The sequence below is a fragment of the Pelophylax lessonae genome, assembly GCF_965119305.1.
Source record: "Pelophylax lessonae genome assembly, chromosome: 5".
Taxonomy (NCBI): domain Eukaryota; kingdom Metazoa; phylum Chordata; class Amphibia; order Anura; family Ranidae; genus Pelophylax; species Pelophylax lessonae.
This window is the reverse complement of record NC_138772.1, coordinates 278,644,044-278,664,297: the sequence shown is the minus strand read 5'-3', so window position 1 is coordinate 278,664,297 and position 20,254 is coordinate 278,644,044. Positions and strand designations below refer to the sequence as shown.

The window sequence follows — 20,254 nt, the reverse complement described above, 5'->3', positions numbered from 1 at the left end:
ATCATGGGTATAAATAAGGTTTTCAGTCAGGTCTCCCCTTTTCCCTTTTTTTCCAGACTGTACAGAAGTTCCTGAAGTCTCTCCTGATATGTTTTATCCCTCAGACCTTTCACCACTTTTGTTACCAGTCTTTAGAGTATCTTATCAATATCTTTTTTGTGGGTAAGGTCTCCTCCATTTCCTTCTCTGGAAAACTAAACTACTACTTTGAGATAAAGCCAAACAGAAACTAAAATCCAATCTTCTCCAAATGGCATTTGGAAGTTCATTCACAGAAAGCATTTTTAAATCAAACATAATGGGTAAAGGCTTTACAGCTACGCACTTTTGTAATCTGTATATTTGGTTAAAACTTGCATAGTAACATAACCTGCATTTGCTTTAAAGGTGAAACTATAGCCCAGCTGACCGATATGAGCATTGGTGAACGTCCTGATCCAGATGGTCGAATTACCATATTCACGGATAAAACCGGAGTGGTAAAAGCTGCTAGACTTCTCCTTTCTTCAGTTACGAAGGTGCTGGTGTTGGCAGACAGAATTGTTATTAAACAAATTATCACTTCCAGAAACAAGGTACTTAAGTTTATCATTAATGGCTTCAATCCATTTGCAACAGAAAGATGTGTTTCTGCAGCTTTATCAGTGACATCAGATTATATTTTTGTTGGATAAACAATTATTGCTAGCGTATGCCATAGCTTGAGCAGCTAATATTTCAAAATCATTTTGTAGCTTTTTCGTAGTCTGGTCTGTGTAATCTCTTGCCATTTTATTACTATCTTGTAATATATCATATAGCCTTTTGACATAGAGTATCTCACAAAGGGAGTACACCCCTCACATTTTTGTAAGTATGTTATATCTTTTCATGTGACAACACTGAAGAAATTATACTTTGCTACAATGTAAAGTAGTGAGTGTACAGCTTGTATAACAGTGTAAATTTGTTGTCCCATCAAAATAACTCAACACACAGCCATTAAAGTCTAAACCTCTGGCAACAAAAGTGAGTACACCCCTAAGTGAAAATGTCCAAATTGGGCCATTTTCCCTCCCCGGTGTCATGTGACTCATTAATGTTACAAGGTCTCAGGTTTGAATGGGGAGCAGGTGTGTTAAATTTGGTGTTATCGCTCTCACTCTCTCATACTGGTCACTGGAAGTTCAACATGGCACCTCAGGGCAAAGAACTCCCTGAGGATCGGAAAAAAATTGTTGCTCTATATAAAGATGGCCTAGTACAAAAAGCACCAAAAATGCATTGGTGTGAACCAGGCCTAAGCTGTTTAGCAGCATGCTTTTTTTGTATCGCCTGTCATAATGGGGTTAAAAAAAACTAAAATTTGCCCTTTATAGTACAAAAAGAGCAGATAAGTGCTACAATATAAGGCCCTGTTCACACCTGAGCATTTTTCAGCTCATAAAGCGCTCTGAAGTCTCAAAACGTAAAACAAGCAAAATCCCATTCATTTCAGTGGCCGCTGTTCACTTATAAGCGTTTTGTCACCTGAAGCTCAAAGTACATGAGCTTTTTTGGCAGATTACAAGCATTCTTGTCAGATGTCAATGCCTGCCTCCAAACACCTGCAAAAAAACGCCAAAAAAAACTATATGCTTAGGTGTGAATGAAGCCTAAGGGTGTAATTTATACTGTGAAACAGTGAAAGTAATACATTTGTGCTCATAATTTTACGTACCCTGGCAGAATTTGATTTCTTGGCCATTTTTCAGAGAATATGAATGATAGAACAAAAACGTTTCTTTAACTCATGGTTAGTGTTTGGCTGAAGCCATTTAAAATCAATTAACTATGTTTACTCTTTTTAAATTATAATGACAACAGAAACTGCCAAAATTACCCTGATCAAAAGTGTACATACCTCAGTTCTTAATACAGTGTATTGCCCCCTTTAACATCAATGACAACTTGAAGTCTTTTGTGGTATTTGTGGATGAGGCTCTTTATCTTCTCCGATGGTAAAGCTGCCCATTCTTCTTGGCAAAAAGCCTCAAGTTCCTGTAAATTCTTGAGCTGTCCTGCATGAACTGCTTGTTTGAGATCTCCCCAGAGTGGGTCAATGATACGGAGGTCAGGAGACTGAGATGGCCACTCCAGAACCTTCACTTTATTCTGCTGTAGCCAATAATAAGTTAAGTCAACTTGGCCTTGTGTTTAGGCTCATTGTCATGTTGGAATGTCCAAGTACGCCCCATGCGCAGCTTCCAGGCTGATGAATGCAAATTTTCCTCCAGTATTTTTTGATGACTACTGCATTCATCTTGCCATCAATTCTGACCAATTTCCTGTGCCTTTTTATAGCTCACACATCCCCAAAACATCAGCGATCCACCTCCGTGTTTCACAGTAGGAATGGTGTAACGTTAATCATAGGCCTTGTTGACTCCTCTTCAAATGTAGCATTTATGGTTGTGGCCAAAAAGCTCAATTTTGGTCTCATCACTCCAAATAACTTTGTGCTAGAAGGCTTGAGGCTTGTCTCTGTGCGGTTTGGCGTATTGTAAGCAGGATACTTTGTGGCATTTGCGTAATAATGGCTTTCTTCTGGCGACTCGACCATGCAGCCCATCTTTCTTCAAGTGCCTCCTTATTGTGCATCTTGAAACAGCCACATTTTCAGAGAATCCTCTATTTCACCTGAAGTTATTTATGGGTTTTTCTTTGCATCCCAAACAATTTTTTGTGGCAATTGTGGCTGAAATTTTAGTTGGTCTACCTGACCGTGGTTTGGTTTCAACAGAACCTCTCATTTTCCACTTCTTGATTAGAGTTTGAACACTGCTGATTGGCTTTATCAATTCCTTGGTTATCTTTTTATATCCCTTTCCTGTTTTATACAGTTCAAATACCTTTTCCTGCAGATCCTTTGACAATTATTTTGCTTTCCCCATGACTCAGAATCCAGAAATATCAGTGCACTACTGGCTGAAAGATGCAAGGGTCTGTCAGGAACTCCAGAAACTCATTGACCTTTCATACACACTAATTACAAGAAAACAGATCACAGGTGAGGATGGTTACCTTTAACAGCCATTCAAACCCCATTTGTGTGCATGTTATCAGGCCAAAATCACCAGGGTATGTAAACTTTTGACCAGGGGTCAGTTTCTCTTGTCATTATGATTTTAAAAAGAATAAACAGTTTATTGATAATTAATGGCTTCAGCCAAACACTAACCATGAGTGAAAGAAAAGTTTTTGTGTTACCATTCATATTCTTGGAAAAATGGCCAAGAAATCATAAATTCTGCCAGGGTATGTAAACTGATGAGCACAACTGTATATATTGTATCATATATATAATAATACACCCAGAAGTAGGATATCTGGGCATTTTAACTAGGAGTCAGACATGAAGTTAAAGAGGTTAGAGAGAAACTTTACTTACTTGTATCATCTTTGTATTATCTTCCTACAATCTGTACAGAAAAGTTTGACTACGTCACTGGTGCATGCACAGTTGGGCCTTCAATTCACGGCATGCTATGTGTGCCGTTTCCTTAACAGCATGCCGGGTCTTACAGTTCCTCTGCAAAACAGCATGGCTATGAAGGCTCGCGATACAGTGCTGTACTTCCTCCACCTTTCTGGTTCTCCCCTTGTGACTGAGACGTCACACAGGGGGAGTGAACCAGGGGATCGCACACACATTGTAATCATATGAGCTAAGAATGCCGGAGCTCGGTTGCCTTAGTAGCGGCTATCGAGAAAGAGGCTCGAATAGCACGCGATCGCGCATGCGTGAGATTTAGACAGAGAAAACAAGTAAGGGCGGAAATGACATCACAGGGGAAGCCGAAATCATTAGCAAAGATGGCACAGCTGATTCCCGGAAGAAGATATATTTTATAATTCAACAAAAAGGTATTTGCGAATTGATTTGTAATAACGTTACAATGTGCAATTCATTAAATTACTTTGTTGAACACAAATATTCGAAAAAAGAGAATTACAAAGCAGAGTTTACTTCCTCTTTAACCACTTTACCACCGGAGGATTTTCCTGCTTTACGTCCAGGCCACTTTTTGCGATTCGGCACTGTGCGACTTTAACTGACAATTGCGCGGTCATGCAACGCCATAGCCAAACAAAATTTACGTCATTGTTTTCCCACAGAGCTTTCTTTTGGTGGTATTTAATCACCTGTGCGATTTTTTTATTTTATTTTTTGCGATCTTAATAAAATGCGACAATTTTGAAAAAAATAACTATTTTTCTACTTTGACAGTTAAAAAATATCCAATATATTCAATTTTTGTCCATATATTTAGGCCAAAATTTATTTAGCTACATGTCTTTTGACAAAAAAATTCTCAATGAGCATATTTTTAACCGCTTTAAGACCGGAAGATTTTACCCCATTCCTGACCACTTTTAGGCCACTTTTTGCGATTCGGCACTGCGTTACTTTAACGGACAATTGCGCGGTCGTGCGATGCTGTACCCAGATTAAATTTATGTCCTTTTCCCCCCCCCCCCACAAATAGAGCTTTCTTTTGGTGATATTTGATCACCTGTGCGATTTTTACTTTTTGCGCTATAAACAAAAAAAGAGCGACAATTTTGAAAAAATAACAATATTTTTCACTTTTTTTTTTTTTTAAATTCCCCCCCAAAAAAATGTAAAAATCAAATTTTTTTAACATTTTAGGCCAATTTTTCTGCTACATATTTTTGGTAAAAAAAATTGCAACAAGCGTATTTTGTTTGGTTTGCGCAAAAGTTATCGCAGCTACTAACTACGGGAAATTTTGTCATTTTTATTGTTTTTTTTTTTTAACTAGTAATGGCGATCTGCGATTTATTTTTATTTTTTTAACTTTTATTGGTGATCAAGGGCTTAATGTATGCCTGGTGCTTACTAACGTGTGTGGGGGGAGGGGACTGTGTGACACAGGCACAGATCGCAGGTTCAGCTATGCTGAATCCTGCAATCTGTCCCTGCCTGTCACTTAGGAGATCCGCCTGCTTTGTTTACACAAGCGGGCGGATCTCCACACTTGATCCCCGACGATCGGGGAAGAGCGGCGGTGATCACCGCCGCTCCTTCCCTGGCCCGACTCCCGCTGTGACTGAATACAGCGGAAGCGAGCCTCCGGCGGCACGCGTGCGCCGCCCACAAGGGGAGGAGTCCAGCTGGACGATAACAAACCACTTTGCCGCAGTAGGGTCAACGTGACCGGTCGGCAAGTGGTTAAATGAAGGGAGGAAGGGAGATATAAATCTTTCATTTTGAAGTAGTACTAAAAGCTGAGACTTATTTATTTTTTTCATGGATATGATCATTTTAATTATAATGCACACTACTGGTAAAAGTTTAATTTAAAGGGATATTTTAATGCCTTATATTACCTCCAGTCTATCGGCTTCCACCTTCTTTGGGTTCAGATGCTGATCTTCCCTGCACAGAGTCTTTTTAAAGTGATTTTTTTTTTTTAAACAAACGTGGTATACTTGCCTATTCTGTGTGATGGTTTGCTCAGAGCAGCCCTGATTCTCCTCTTCTGTGGTCCCCTGCTGACGCTTCTGGCTCCTCCTGCTTTCAGAGTGCCCCAATAGCAAGCTGCAAAGTATAGTATAGAGTTTCCATATAGCAAGGTAAAACAACTTCTGCCTTTAGAACCTCTCACTTCGTGCCCAGGACTACATGTCCCATGAGGCATTGATCCTCACACATTAACATTCACAAATTCTCAGGCACATACTGACATGTATGTATGGATGGTGTACTGAGCTGTATGTGTGCTGCACTGTGCCTTCTGACATGTATGGACGCTGTACTGAGCTGTATGTGCGCTTCCCTGTATTTCCTGATATGTAAATAAATGCATTCTGTATGCAGGCCAACTAATCGGCTGACCAACTAATTGATTATGAAAATTGTTGAACACTATTTTCATAATCTGAGTTGTTTCGGGCCTATGAGGCACCCCAGTATTATCTGCAGTCCTAACACTAAATTTTGAGAGCCTCCACAGTGGAAACACATATATAGTAATTGATGGATTTAGTGTAGGTTTGTCTGGAGGATACCCACCCCTTTCCTAAATGCATGAGGTGCACTGGACACCCAGCAAATAGCACGATGGCAGCAAAGGTGTCCAGTGCACCCACCCACTAAATAACCAATAGTAAATTACACAAACTGCAACTGCCCCAACCCATAACTGCTAGTGCTGATCTGCGTACACAAGATCAGCACTATGGACAGTGCCACATAAAGATTTGCTGGCCTCATATTTACTAGAAAAAAAAAAATACTGTATGTAGGCTATTTACTGGTAGCACATTTGCCTTATTTTAAATGTGGATAATGTTGCTAGCTAAAGTTGCAAACATGGAATGAATCCGATCTAACCAAACTTTGCTTATGCAACTGCAAATGCATACAGGATCAAGGTTAGTAAATCTACTCCAAAATATACATAGGCATGCATCGTCTCATTCTTATGCCCCTTAATTGATGTTAATGCCTGGTTCAATAAAAACAAATGTTTTCTTTCAGGTCCTGGCAACTATGGAGCTTCTTGAAAAAGTGAGCAGCTTTCAAGAGTTTGTTCAGATATTCAGCCAGTTTGGTAACGAAATGGTGGAATTCGCCCATCTCACTGGAGACAGACAAAATGTACGTGTTATACCTGACACTGACCGTGGCACATGCTGATTAAAGAAATACATCTAAGTCTTAATCTGAGTGGGAGGAAATGTTTTTTCTTTCTTTCTGATGTTGTCATCTGTTAAAATACTTTATCTTTGCACATTCCTTTCTTGGGGCTGGTGGCATGAGAAAAATATGAGTTTTTCTTTATTTGCAGCAGTTTTAAAAGCAGTACCATACATATTGTATTGCTTAACCACTTTAACACCGAAGGATTTTGCTGTCTTACGTCCAGGCCACTTTTTGCGATTCGGCACTGTGCGACTTTAACTGACAATTGCGCGGTTATGCAACGCCGTACCCAAACTAAATTTATGTCCTTTGTTTCCCACAAACAGAGCTTTCTTTTGGTGGTATTTGATCACCTGTGCAATTTTTACTTTTTGTGCTATAAACAAAAAAACAGCGACAATTTTGAAAAAATAACAATATTTTTCACATTTTTTTATATGAAATTCCCCCCCAAAAAAATGTAAAAATCAAAATTGTTTATCATTTTAGGCCAATTTGTTTTCTGCTACATATTTTAGGTAAAAAAAATCGCAATAAGCGTATTTTGATTGGTTTGCGCAAAAGTTATTGCGTTTACTAACCAAGGGAAAGATTTCTGTCATTTTTGGTGTTTTTTTTTAAACGAGTAATGGCGGCGATCTGCGTTTTTTTTTTTTTTTGCGGGACTGCGACATTGCGGCGGACAGATCGGACCCTTGACTGACATTTTGGATACTTTTGGGGTACCAGTGACATTACTACAGTAACCAGTGCTATACATATGCACTGTTACTGTAAAAATGACACTGGCAGGGAAGGGGTTAATTTTTATTGGTGGTCAAGGGGTTAATGTATGCCTGGTGCTTACTAACGTGTGTGGGGGGAGGTGACTGAGTGACACAGGGACAGATCGCAGGTTCAGCTATGCTGAACCCTGCAATCTGACCCTGTCTGTCACTTAGGAGATCCGCCCGCTTTGTTTACACAAGCGGGCAGGGCTCCACACTCGATTCCCTGACGATCGGGGAAGAGCGGCGGTGATCACCACCGCTCCTCCCCTGGCCCGACTCCCGCTGTGACTGAATACAGCAGGAGCGAGCCTCCGGCGGCGCGTGCGAGCCTCCGGCGGCGCGTGCGCGCCGCCCACGAGGAGGAGTCCAGCGACGTAGGTCTACGTCGCTGGACGATAATGAACCACTTTGCCGCAGTACAGTCAACCCTGACTGGTCGTCAAGTGGTTAATTTAATACACAGCGGGTAAAATAAGTGTTAAACACATTTTTCTAGGTAAATGTACCGCCAAAGGTGCTATTGACATGACATTTTAACCACATGTCTGTTACAAGCTATGCAATCCATACAAAGAAACCAAAACAAAAAAGTTCAGAAATTCGGTTATGTGTAATAAAATGAAATGACACAGGGAAAAAGTATTGAGAACATGAAGAAAGGGAAGTGCAAAAAGACATGGAAAGCCAAGACACCAGCTGCAATCTATTAGTAATTAGAAAGCAACCCTGCCCCTTGTTAGTGCAAATTATAGCTGGTTCAGTCTCATCTGTTGGCCTATGAAATGGTATCTCATCACCAAGGTGTCACACAAGAAACAACTCATGATGGGTAAAAGCAAAGAGCTCTCAAGACCTGCGCCTTAACCTCTGAATGTTCAGGGAGCACTGTTGGGGCCATAATCCAGAAGCGGAAAGAACATAATTTCTGACAGAGGAGTGAAAATAATTCTCAAAGGAGTTGTCCAAGAGCCAAGGACCACTTGTGGAAAGCTTCACAAAGACCTGGAATAAGCAGGTACAATTGTTTCAAAGAAAACAATAAGTAATGCACTCAGCCGCCATGGCCTGTATGCACACTCACCACGCAAGACTCCGTTGCTGAAGAAAAAGTATGTTGAAACCCGTTTAAAGTTTTGCTGCACAACATTTAGACAAGAATGTGGAAATACTGGGAGAATATACACTGTGTCCACAATTATTAGGCAAGTTGTATTTTTGAGAATACATTTCATTATTGAACAACTATAGTGCTCTTTAAATCCAAAATGTTAATAAACCTCAGACCTGAATATTTAAGACAATAAGGGCTGGTTCACTGTAGTGATGCCATTCATCGCATGTGATTCGCACCGCACTGCTGTGCAAATCACTTGCTATGTCAGTGCAATGCAAATTCAGCCATACAGATTGCATGGCTGAATTTGCATCGCATTTGGGCAAACTTGTGCAGGACCCTTTTTTTGTTCCGCAACAGAATTGGTTTGCATATTTGTTTACACCCATGCGATCCGATTCCTGTCCAAATTGACAGTTCACACTACAATATGCAAACCGATCTGGGGGTGTCATTACCTTTGTATTGACACTCCCAGCAGTTGGCATATGGGCGTGTGAACAGCCTGCTAGTCGGGTGCGATGCGGAAAGCCACAGTGGATTCGCAGGGTTCCCACATCGCACCAAGGGAACCGAGCCTAAAAAGTGAGGTTTTGGCTTTCTTAGAAGAATATCTGTGTGCACAATTATTATGCAACTAAATAAATAAAGTTTTCCCATCTCAATTTTATTTTAATCCGTTAAAGTGAGAATAATAAACAACTCAAAATTAACACATCATTTAAAAAAAAAAATCAGTGACCGATAAAGCTGCCCTTTTTCAATAACAGTCATAAGACTTCCATTCATTAATTCTTTTAGTTTTTGAACTGCTGATGATCAACTTTGTGCAGAAGCAACAACAGCCTTCCAGACAGAGTTCATAGAGCTTTACTGTTTTCCTTCACCGTAAATCTTCCGTTTACGAAGGACCCACAATTTCTCAAACGGGTTAAGGTCAGGTGAGAAAGGGGGTCATGTCATTTATTCTTTTATCTTTAAAGTGATTGTAAAGTCTAGTTTTTTTTTTTTGTTTTGTTTTTTTTAAACCTATACTTCCTTCCTCTTTGCACTTGATTTTGCACAGAGCAGCCCGGTTCCATCTCTCCTTGGGTCCCTCATTCCTGTTCCTTGCCCCTCCTTCCTATCGAGTGCCCCCACAGCAAACCGCTTCAACTTATGTGTCGTGTTTAGTGGTGGTCAGGTTTCCTTACCTTGGCCATGTCTCTAGGCACTGAACAACTTGTACTTCTGGGAAGTTCAGATAGATTGCAGTTCTGGAATATGACCGCACTGGAGGATAATGGGTTCCTTGTAGCTTCACGTTTGATTCCTTTCAAATCTTTGGCAGTTTCGGTGTCTTTTTTTTTTTTTTTCCTCCACATTTGTTGACTATTTGCAACAAAATATTTGATGGTTCTGTGATCATGCCCCAATATCTTAGCAATATTCAAAAGTGCTGCATCCCTCAAAGACTTTTTACCATACCAACAGTGAAGTTTGGGGGTGGGAAGATCATGGTGTGGGGCTGGTTTTCAGCATACGGTATTGGCAAGCTTGTCATTAAAGGAACGATGAATAGAAAAATTTGGTAAAACATTCTTGATAAAAATCTGCTGCCATCTACCTGGATGATGAAGATAAAACGAGGGTGGACATTTCAGCAAGACAGTGATCCCAAACACAAAGCCAAGGAAACTCTAAATTAAAAAAGGTGCTAGAATGGCCTAGCCCATCACCGGACTAAAGGTCAGATTTCATAGAAGATGCCATAGAAGATTTATTGGGCCAAAATCACACCTGAGAGTGCATGCAGCTAGTTTCCCTATACCGAAGGAGTCTTGAAGCTGTGATTACCAACCAAAGGATTTTGTACGAAGTATTAAATAAATTTCAGTTAGCGTGTTCAATACTGTTTCCCTGTGCCATTCTATTTTATTACACATACCTTAATTTCTGAACTCATTTGTTTTTGTTTTTTTTGTTTGGGATTAATCGATTGTCGGCCAAGCCAATATATCGGAGGCCGATATGCACCTTCCCCGATTTATCGGATTCGGCCCCTGAGGTTACCAATATTGCCGATATTTCGGGGTATGCTTGTTCCAGGAGTGATGCCTGCAGCTAGAGGCATCACTCTGGTACCGGCGTCCATAGCCGACGGTCGGCTGTCTTGTAATGACAACTGATGCGGCTGAGAAGCTTCTCATCTGTCATTACAAGGAGCGTCCCCCCTCCCCCCCGCTGCCTTCGGTGGCTCACCCGGGTACTCGTTGCCAAATTCAAAAAAATAACAGCATTCAAAACAGCCAAACTTGGCGTTTTGAATGCTTTTAAGTGCAGAGGGGTTTGGGGTCTTTTAGACCCCCCAGATCCCTCCACAAGAGTACCTGTCAAAAAAAAAAAGGTCATTGCTAAAGAAGCTAGCTGTTCAGAGTGCCGTATCCAAGCATTATAATGGAAGGTTGAGTGGAAGGAAAAAGTGTGATAGAAATGGGTGCACAAGCAACAGGGAGGTTTGCCTTGAGAGGATTGGAAGCAAAAGGCCATTCAAGAATTTGGGGGGATTCACAAGGAGTGGACTGCTGGGCTGTTGCTCAGTGGTCCAAAGTCCTCTTTTTGGATGAAAATACATTTTTTGCATTTTATTTGAAAATCAAGGTCCCAGAGTCTGGAGGAAGAGTGGAGAGGCACAGAATTCAAGTTGCATGAGGTCCAGCGTGAAGTTTCCACAGTGATGATAAAACACAGTGGACAAATACCAGCAGATGGCATGGCTCCCGAAATCAAGTCCAAAGTCAGCGCAGTCCTCTACAAGGAAGTTTTAGAGCACGTCATGCTTCCCTCTGCTGACCAGCCTTATGGGGATGCTAAATTCATTTTCCAGCAGGACTTGGCACCTGCCCACACTTCCAAAAGTACCAATACCTGGTTTAATGATAATGGTATCACTGTACTTGATTGACCAGCAAACTCGCCTGACATAAACCGCATAGAGAATCTATGGGGTATTGTCAAGAGGCAGATAGACACCAGATCTAACAATTCTGATGACCTGTAGGCCGCTATTAAAGCAACCTGGGCTTCCATAAAACCTCAGCAGTGCCACAGGCTGATCGCCGCAATGCCAAGTCACATTGATGCAGTAATTCATGCAAAAGGAGCCCCAACCTAGTATTGAGAGCATACCATACTGTACATGGACATACTTTTCAGTAAGCCAACATTTCTGTATTAAAAATCCTTTTTTTATTGGTCCTATGAAATCAAATTTTCTGAGATACAGAATTTTGGGTTTTGACTAGCTGTAAGTCATAATGATCAAAATAAAAGAAAGCCATGCTTGAAATATATCACAACCTGTGTAATGGATAATATGAGTTTCACTTTTGAATTGAATTACTACTAAAATTAACTTTCTCTGTCGCTCATTGACAGACGTAGTCCTCGTTGATTAATAACAACTCGGGTTATGCTGCCCTCTACAGGAGTAGGACTAGACAGGAAAGAAAACGTTCTGGCCACACCCTAGGGGCAGTCCCAGAGGGTATATCCTCTCACTTCCTGCTACAGCAAATCAGTTTTTTTCTGTCTAGTTAGGAGTAAGGACCTAGATGCCTTGCTAGGATCTTCGGTCCTGGCAGGATTTTTTTCTTAGATTTTTTTTTAGACCGCTTTTTTTCTCCAGTGTTCCTGTGAGATCTTCAAGCAAGCAAGCTGTAACTGGGCGACGGGCTGGATGTTGAGATCCAGTGGTCACCCCAGTTCAGCCTACGAGCGCGTGCAGGCCAAAGCTCCGCGCTGGGTCGGCCGCGACATAGTCCCACTGGACGGGGACTGACCCTGCGAGTTAAACGTCTCGCTTGAACGCCAATGACCAAGAGTCACGGCGTCCGTACTGGTCGACAGCCCCCCCACCCCGGTGGAGAGGGGTTCTGTCAGGAGTGGCGCCCGCCTGGTTCCGGTATGGGGAGTAGTATGTTCTCCCTTTCCCCCTGACGGGTTTATGGTGAACGCGGGCCCCTCTCTGTAATGGTAAGGATGGGTCTCCCCTCTATCCTATAACGGGTCACAGATCCCCCAATTTGAGTGTGATTTTTGTGAACAGAAACCAGGAGGCTTGGTTTGGGAGCTGACTATCTAATGTCATTTTAAAACTGTAAAGGTGACTGAAGTCAGTGGCATTACTAATGAAGCAAGAGGTATCTTACCTGTCAGAGGCGTTCACAGGGCGATGCCTATGCCTGAATCACTGTGGTCCAGATCGCCATTCCTCCAGCAAGGGCAGAGAGCTGCCTTCCGACGGCCAACGGACCGCAGGCGGCCCGCCAGGGTCCGGTACCACCGGCCAGGCTTATCACCATCGGGGTGAAGGTTGTGGGGCCGAGATACTCCCGCAGGCGAACATTGAATCCTGTACAGGCTGCCGCCATTGTCTGGCAGATCGCACGAGGCCACCATATTGGCGTAGCCTCGTGTCTCCAGCATGGGGGCGGCCATGTTTGAGGTGACCAAACACCTCGTGGAGCCAGGGGGAGGCGCCGGAAGGCGTGTTAAGGGGCGGAGCCGCCTCCTTTAGCCAGGAAAAAGGGCCAAAGACTTCCTGTCTGTAACAGGACAGCACTGAGCAAGTTGATAGAAAACTTCTGTGCATCAGGGATGAGCCTTGGGGTCTCTCTCTCTCTGTGGGGTCCAAAAAGGCACTGAGGGGCGCTGTTACGCTGGGGGATTACGAAAAAAAAAAAAAAAAAATTTACTTTGTCATTTTTTTTTTTTTTTGGTCGCTGGCAAATGTCTTGTATAATCATTGACTCTGCCGCATAGGTATCCCCACCTGATCCCCTCAAGGTGGCCACAGGACCCTCCATTACCCCACTTGTTTTTAATGCATTTTCAGCAGTTTTGGAGTCTTTGGTATCCCGGGTGGAGGTGGCCTGTCAGGGACGGGGGTCAAGAAGTGACCCCCGCCTACCCTCATTTTTTATCTGATACTTCAGATACGGATTCGGAGCTGGTCAATGCAGCTGCAGGTCCCTCTTATGGGGCTGTTGTCTCAGGTAATGTCTCCTCAGCAGTGAAGAGAACGTTTCTGCCTCCGCCATAGCAAAGAGTGGTGGATGCACTAGTTGTGTCCGTCCGGGAAACCTTTAGTCTTGAGGTTACACCGGCAGAGGTAGCTGAGACTGAGATTCCTTTTTGGTACTTGGTAACCTACCAAAAGGGCGAAGGATTTTCCTTTACCCAAATGGGGTCGTTTTGAAACGAACCCCTGTTATTTCCAAACGCATGGCTAGGCGCTATCCGTTTGAGGAATCCCTCTTTAAAGGAAGGTCATACGGTCAGGATACAGGATTGAGTCTCGATCACTTTCACCGGTGCGATTCTTCCCTTCTAACATTGAACGGTTTCAGGGGTTCTATTTGAACCTGTTCACAATGTCCAGGAAAGAGGGCAAGGTGCGTCCAATTTCTGGACTTGGGGAAAGATGGAGTCCATCCGAACAGTGGTGGCCTCCCTGCATCAGGGGGATTTCCTGGCGTCCATAGACATTTAGGATGCCTATCCTTATATCCCCATCATCGCAGGACATCAGCGTTTTCTTCGCTTTCCCAAAGATCATCCCCGGTTCCCACCAGGAGACTGAACTATCTGGGCCTAATGTTGGATACATCCTGGGCAAGAAAGTTTCTCCTTGCGGAGAAACTCCAGAAGGTTCAGTCTACGATTCGGATGTTGCTGCCCGTCAATTGGCTGGGACTGATGGTGGCCTTCTTAGAGACAGTACGGTATACCCAGTCTCATACCCGAATTCTCCTGAAGGAGATTTTTTTCTAATGGAATAAGAATTCCGATTTCCTGGACAATCGGATCCGGTTAAGCGAGTGGACCAGGAAGTCTCCGATGCTCAACCAGGGGAAGTCATTCCTTCCGATAGCATCCAGGTTACCAATAGGGTATCGGAACTAAGAGCGATCAGATTTTGTCTGATTTACTGGACCGAGCAGCTCTAGAGCAGCCCGATTCGGATCCAATCGCACTATGCCATGGTCGTGACTTATGTCAAGAAAGGGGCACTTAGAGTGTCCTGGTGGCCATCGAAACGGCTAGCATCTTTCATTGGACGGAACGGGTTGTTCCGGATCTCCCCGCAGTGTTCACTCCGGGGGTGGGAAATCGGCAGGCAGATTATTTCAGCCATCAGATTCTGGATCAAGGGGTATGGCCTCTTCATCCAGAGGTTTTTTCACTAGCTGTCCCTTCATTGGGGCACCCCGGATGTGGATCTGTTGGCACCTTGGCTCAACAGGAAGGTGCGGAGGTCTGTAGCTCGCACCCGCGATCCTCTAGCGGACGCAGCAGAAACGCTGATCGCCCCGTGGGGGCAGTTTCAGCTACGGCATGCCTTCCATCCTCTCAAGTTACTGCGGGAACTTCTTCGCAGGATAGAGGTGGAGGGAATTCCAGTTATTCAGGAAATTCCGGACTGACTTCGTCGAGCCTGGTACGCCGACTTGGTGAGGCTAGTCGCGGACGCTCCTTGGAGACTTCCTCTCAGGGAGGATTTGCGGTCTCAGGGACCGATCTTCCATCTTGTTTTACTATCGCTGGCTTAATGGCCTGGCCATTGAGACCCAGGTACTGAAGGACAAGGGAGTGTCAGCTTCAGTTATTCCTACCTCTAGTTAAAGCAAGGAAAGCGACTTCCAGCACATGGAAGTCTTATATTGCGTGGTGTGAATCTCTTGGATTTCCCCCACATACCTATTCGATGACCCGAATCTTGGTCTGTCTGCAACAAGGGGTTGAGCAGAAACTGTCCTTGAGCACATCAAGGGACAGGTTTCAGTGTTAGCAATCTTCTTTCAGAAACTTTTGGCTAATCATTCCTTGGTGCGGAATTTCATCGGGGGGGGTGCGACATCTGGCTCCACCAGTGCGTGCACTCTTACCGCCTGGGATCTTAATTTAGTGTGGTCGGTTCTTCAGAAACTTCTCTTTGAAGATATTAGGGAGATTCCCTTGCTTACATTATCCCAGAAGGTGGCCTTTTTGGTGGCCATTACTTCTGCACGCAGGGTGTCAGAACTGGCCGCATTATCTTGTCGTTCCCCCATATCTGGTGGTTCATAGGGATAAGGTGGTTCTTCTTCCGAATCCATCCTTCCTTTCCTAAAGTGGTTTTCAGAGTTTTCATCTGAATAAAGATATTGTGTTACCTTCCCCGTGTCCTAAGACTAGCCATCCTTGGGATTACACTCCTTGGATGGGGCTCAGACAATCAGGGTACACTTGATTACTACGAACTTAGTTCGTAAGACGAACTCACTTTTTGTGATCACGGATAGCCCTAGAAGGGGGTTGCCTGTGTCTGCCGCGACCATATCTAGATGGACCAGTCAGACGGTGGTACAGGCTTATTCTATTAAAGGTCGGAATCCTCCGTTCCCTGTTAAGGCGCACTCTACTCGGGCGCCTAGTGTTTCCTGGGTCTTCCGCCATCAGGCGTCAGCGATCCAGGTTTTCAAGGCGATGACTTGATCGTCGGTTCATACCTTTACATCTTTTTATAAAGTTGATGTGATGGCATCATCAGATGCCTCTTTTGGCCGCAAGGTTCTGCAGGCCGCAATCTGAGGAGACTGTTGGTCTACCTCAAGGGTTTGTTGGGTTTTATTACGTAGGTCTCATCTTTTGCTCGATGAGTCCTTGATGCTTCTGGTTGGCTCCGGTTGGGCCTTCTGGATTTTGATTTCTGTTAGCCCACCCCTCATTTGTGGTACTGCTTTGGGACGTCCCGAGTTGTTATTAATCAACGAGGACTACGTCTGTCAATGAGCGACAGAGAAAAATGGATTTTTGTAAAATCTTACCGTAAAATCCTTTTCTCTTAAGCTCATTGACAGACGTAGTACCCGCCCCTCTGTTTTGGAGTTGGGTTGGGTTAAATTCTCTAAACACTGCTTTGTGACATAACTGATTTGCTGTAGCAGGAAGTGAGAGGACTGCCCCTAGGGTGTGGCCAGAACGTTTTCTTTCCTGTCTAGTCCTACTCCTGTAGAGGGCAGCATAACCCGAGTTGTTATTAATCAACGAGGACTACGTCTGTCAATGAGCTTAAGAGAAAAAAGGATTTTACGGTAAGATTTTACAAAAATCCATTTTTTTGACGATCTTCTAATTTTGTGAGATGCACCTGTATATACTTTTTTTTTTTTTTTATTTGTAGTAAAACATGATCAATATTTATTTCCCCAGGACTTGAAAAGTGAGAAGAAAAAGGCAAGCATGGCAGCTGCAAGAGCTGTGCTGGAAAAGTGTACTATGATGTTGCTCACAGCATCCAAGGTGAGATTTTCTGCTAAATTGAATGTGTATTTGCAAGCTATCATTTTGTGAGGATTACAATATCTTTGCAAATATTCAGACTGTACTTTTATTTAAACCTAACCTCAAAGTCCATTGCCCTTTCAATGCAGTTCTGTTTGTTGACACACTGTGACCTGCAGCCCACCAACATCTGTGTACAGCATTATTTGTCGCTATGGAAACCCTTTCCACTGCTCCTAGGTAGTGGTATGTATTAAACTGAGTAAACTGTCCCTTTTTAAATAGTAGCATTTGGTGGTAGTCGGGAAAGGATTCTTCAGCATCGCAGAAGGCTGTTCAGAGAAATTGAGGGGCAAAATTACCTTTTTTTTTTTTTTTTTTTTTTAACTTGAATTGGGAGACCATGAATTACTACAAAGAAGTATTTTACCCATCAAGCAGTGAGGAAACCAACCTTGTTGGATGGAACGCGTGATGCAAGACTGCATTCACACCCGAGCTTAGTGAATTACTGGCGTTTTCGAGTTTTAGAGCGTTTTTAAATGAGTATTACAAGCATTTTATAAGTGTATGTCAAGCGTTTTACAGCTTCAGGCATTTTTGTTTAGCCAATAGAAAGCACTAGGGGGAGGAGAGGAAGAGGAAATTAGAGGTGGAGAGCTGCTGTTTGAGCAGAAAACTGCCTAAAACGCCAGTAAAACGATCAAATCAGGTGTTCCTATTAAAGTCTATGGGGCCAATGATGCTTGTAATCTGCATAAAGGAAGCTCGATTACTTTTTTGAGCGTCAGGCTTTTTGCTTCAGGTGACCGAACGCTCAGATGTGAATAGGGGCTATTGAAATGAATGGGATTTGGCTTGTTGAGCGTTTTTAGAGCTACAAGCGTCAAGCAGAAAATTGTTTAGGTGTGAACCGGGCCTGGGTGTTCAGCAGCATTCTTGCAGAGCACTTTGGGTTTTAGTGTAAACCTATTAGATGTCAGAGTACTAGGTTTAAGGGATCTGTTTGATCTTCAATCAAAAGGCCAATACTAACCTACTAAATCTAAATAAAACCTCTTCGTTTCCCATTCATATAGTGACATGTGATTGGGTTTTACTGCTGTCTACCAGAAGATTTGGTTACTGGGGAAAAAAAAAAGATAGAAAAAACGGGTCCCAGTGACTAACTCCTCCCACTCCCTGCATGCCTTCATTTTTTGCTAGTGTTCCAGGAGGATGAATGTCTATTCACTGTTGAGAATGTTTAACTATTTGTCCTTGCCATATTTTTCCTCCATATTTGTTAATTCCTTTAACGCTGCGTGACCGATTTTCTTTATACAAATTGATGTTTCTCTATCGTTCGACAGACGCAGCTCCGTCATCTTTATACCAATGGGTTATGCTCCTTGTATCAGGAATATGAACTAGGCAGGAAAAAAACTTTACCATGCCAATGGATCTGTCCCTGCAGGCATAACCCCACACACTCTGCTTCAGCCTGCAGTTTGTTTCTGCCTAGTTTAGGAATAGGACCTAGCTCCCTGCTGGCACTTGGGTCTTAGCTGTTAATAGGGAAATTTTGTTATTTAATAGGGAAATTTTGTTATTTTATAATTTTTTGTTTTCACTAGTTAGTTCGTGGAAAACTACAAGCAACAGCCGGCTGTGGTTTCGGACTGGATAATCTAGATCCCCCCCAGGCTGGACAGCGAGCGTGAGCAGGTTATAGTCCAGAACTAGGCCTCGCCACGACAGTGCCCCGATGGATGGGGATGAGCCTGCGAGTGGACAAGTCTCACTGGGACATGATCGACCTCGAATGCCCTGAGTGGCAGCACATCCCCTGGCTGGCAGCACCCCCACCCCAGGTGGGAGGTGGACTGTTCAGAGTGGCGCCCACCTGGTGCCGTGGAATGGTGTCTAATACTGTCCCCCAAATCCTCTTACGGTCTTGGGGTGGACGTGGGCCCCTCCTTGGGATGGTTGGACCTCCCGGTTCCCTTACATTCCCCCAGCCCCTCTAACAGTCATGGTGGTCTTTTGGCCCCAACCTACCCCCACGCCCCCCCCACCAGGTTAAGTAGGAGCTGGCTTTGCCACTTGCTCCAGTAAGGAGGGATGAATGCGGTTGTTGCTGACTGGGCTATCTGGATCGCATTGGGGGTCTTTTAGTAAGTTTCCGGCCCCCTGGGGATTAGTGACTGGGGCAGGGATGTCTTTTGTACTCCCTGCGGCGGTTATAGGCTTGAGTGGGAGCTTCTGTTTCTTCTGCGCCTCACATGGCTGGATCAGGCCGAGAATTAAGGCCGCGGCTTACTCACAGCTGTCCAGGTGCCATGTCAGGCTGTCCGGGTACCATGTCAGGCTGTCTGAGCTCCTAACCAAGCTGTCCAAACTGCTGAACCAGCTGATAGAGTTGACGGCAGACTCTCGATCGGATGGGGCTCCAAATTTAGGCCTTTGCTTTGGGGCCTACTCGAGGCTGGCTGACTGAGCTGCTGACAAGGGTGATAGGGCAGCAGATGGGCATCTGCCCCCCCCTTAGGGGGGTGGACTCATGGACTGCCTGGCGCCCCCCTTGAACCGAGCGGCGCAGTGGGGACATTATTGTGCCAGCGTCTCCTTGCGGAATTGTGGTTGGCGATCTCCACTGCTTGTTATGCTCCCAGGGTGAGCTTAGCATATAGCAACTCTAATGGGTCTGCGTCCAAGCACTTCGGGTGCTCTGCAATGAGAATTATTCCTTTTTTACTGCACATTGGCATGCAAGGGAGCTGGTGGATGCACTGATGGTATCGGTGCAGAAAATTTTAACATGCGGGGCGCTGGTTCCCTCGGGGCCCGCAGATCCCCTAAAGGCGGCAAGGGTACTCCCTTTTCCCGCCTATTGTGACAAAATTGTCACGCGTCAGTAGCGTTGTTCTAAACGCAATAATAGTAACCACGTTTGGTGTGGCTTAAAAGCTGGTCTGCGGATCAGGCTTCTAAAAGGGCTCTACAGATCTCCCCTTTATGGGGGACCACCTATTTGGATCTTTGGTGGAATCCGCTAAGGGCGAATAACCACGTAATTGACAGGGCCCTTATTTTTCAGCATGCAGGTGCAAGGTGTGATTGTGACGGTCCCCTCTCGGAAACGCTTACAGGGATTCTATTCAAACCGGTTTACTGTGCCCAGAAAAGAAGGCAAAGTACGTCTAATTCTGGACCTCAAGGTGAACCGAGGTACAGAAGTTTCGAATGCAATCCATTCGAATGGTAGTGGCGTCTCTACACCAAGGAGACTTTTTGGCCTCTATAGATATCAAGGACGCATATCTACACATCCCTATCTACGCTGTACACCAGCGTTTTCCACTCTTCGCTGTAGGGTAGGAGCATTATCAA

At 44.0% G+C, this 20,254-nt stretch overlaps 1 protein-coding gene across 1 annotated transcript in view; it reads left to right on the top strand.

Annotated features, from left to right (window-relative positions):
• Positions 1-20,254, top strand: part of CTNNAL1 (catenin alpha like 1) — a 474,086-nt gene that overhangs the window by 197,682 nt on the left and 256,150 nt on the right. Inside the window, exons 3-5 of the mRNA XM_082259226.1 lie at positions 388-575; positions 6,527-6,646; positions 16,811-16,900. Coding sequence (XP_082115352.1) covers positions 388-575; positions 6,527-6,646; positions 16,811-16,900 — 398 coding nt within the window. The remainder of the gene's footprint in view (positions 1-387; positions 576-6,526; positions 6,647-16,810; positions 16,901-20,254) is intronic.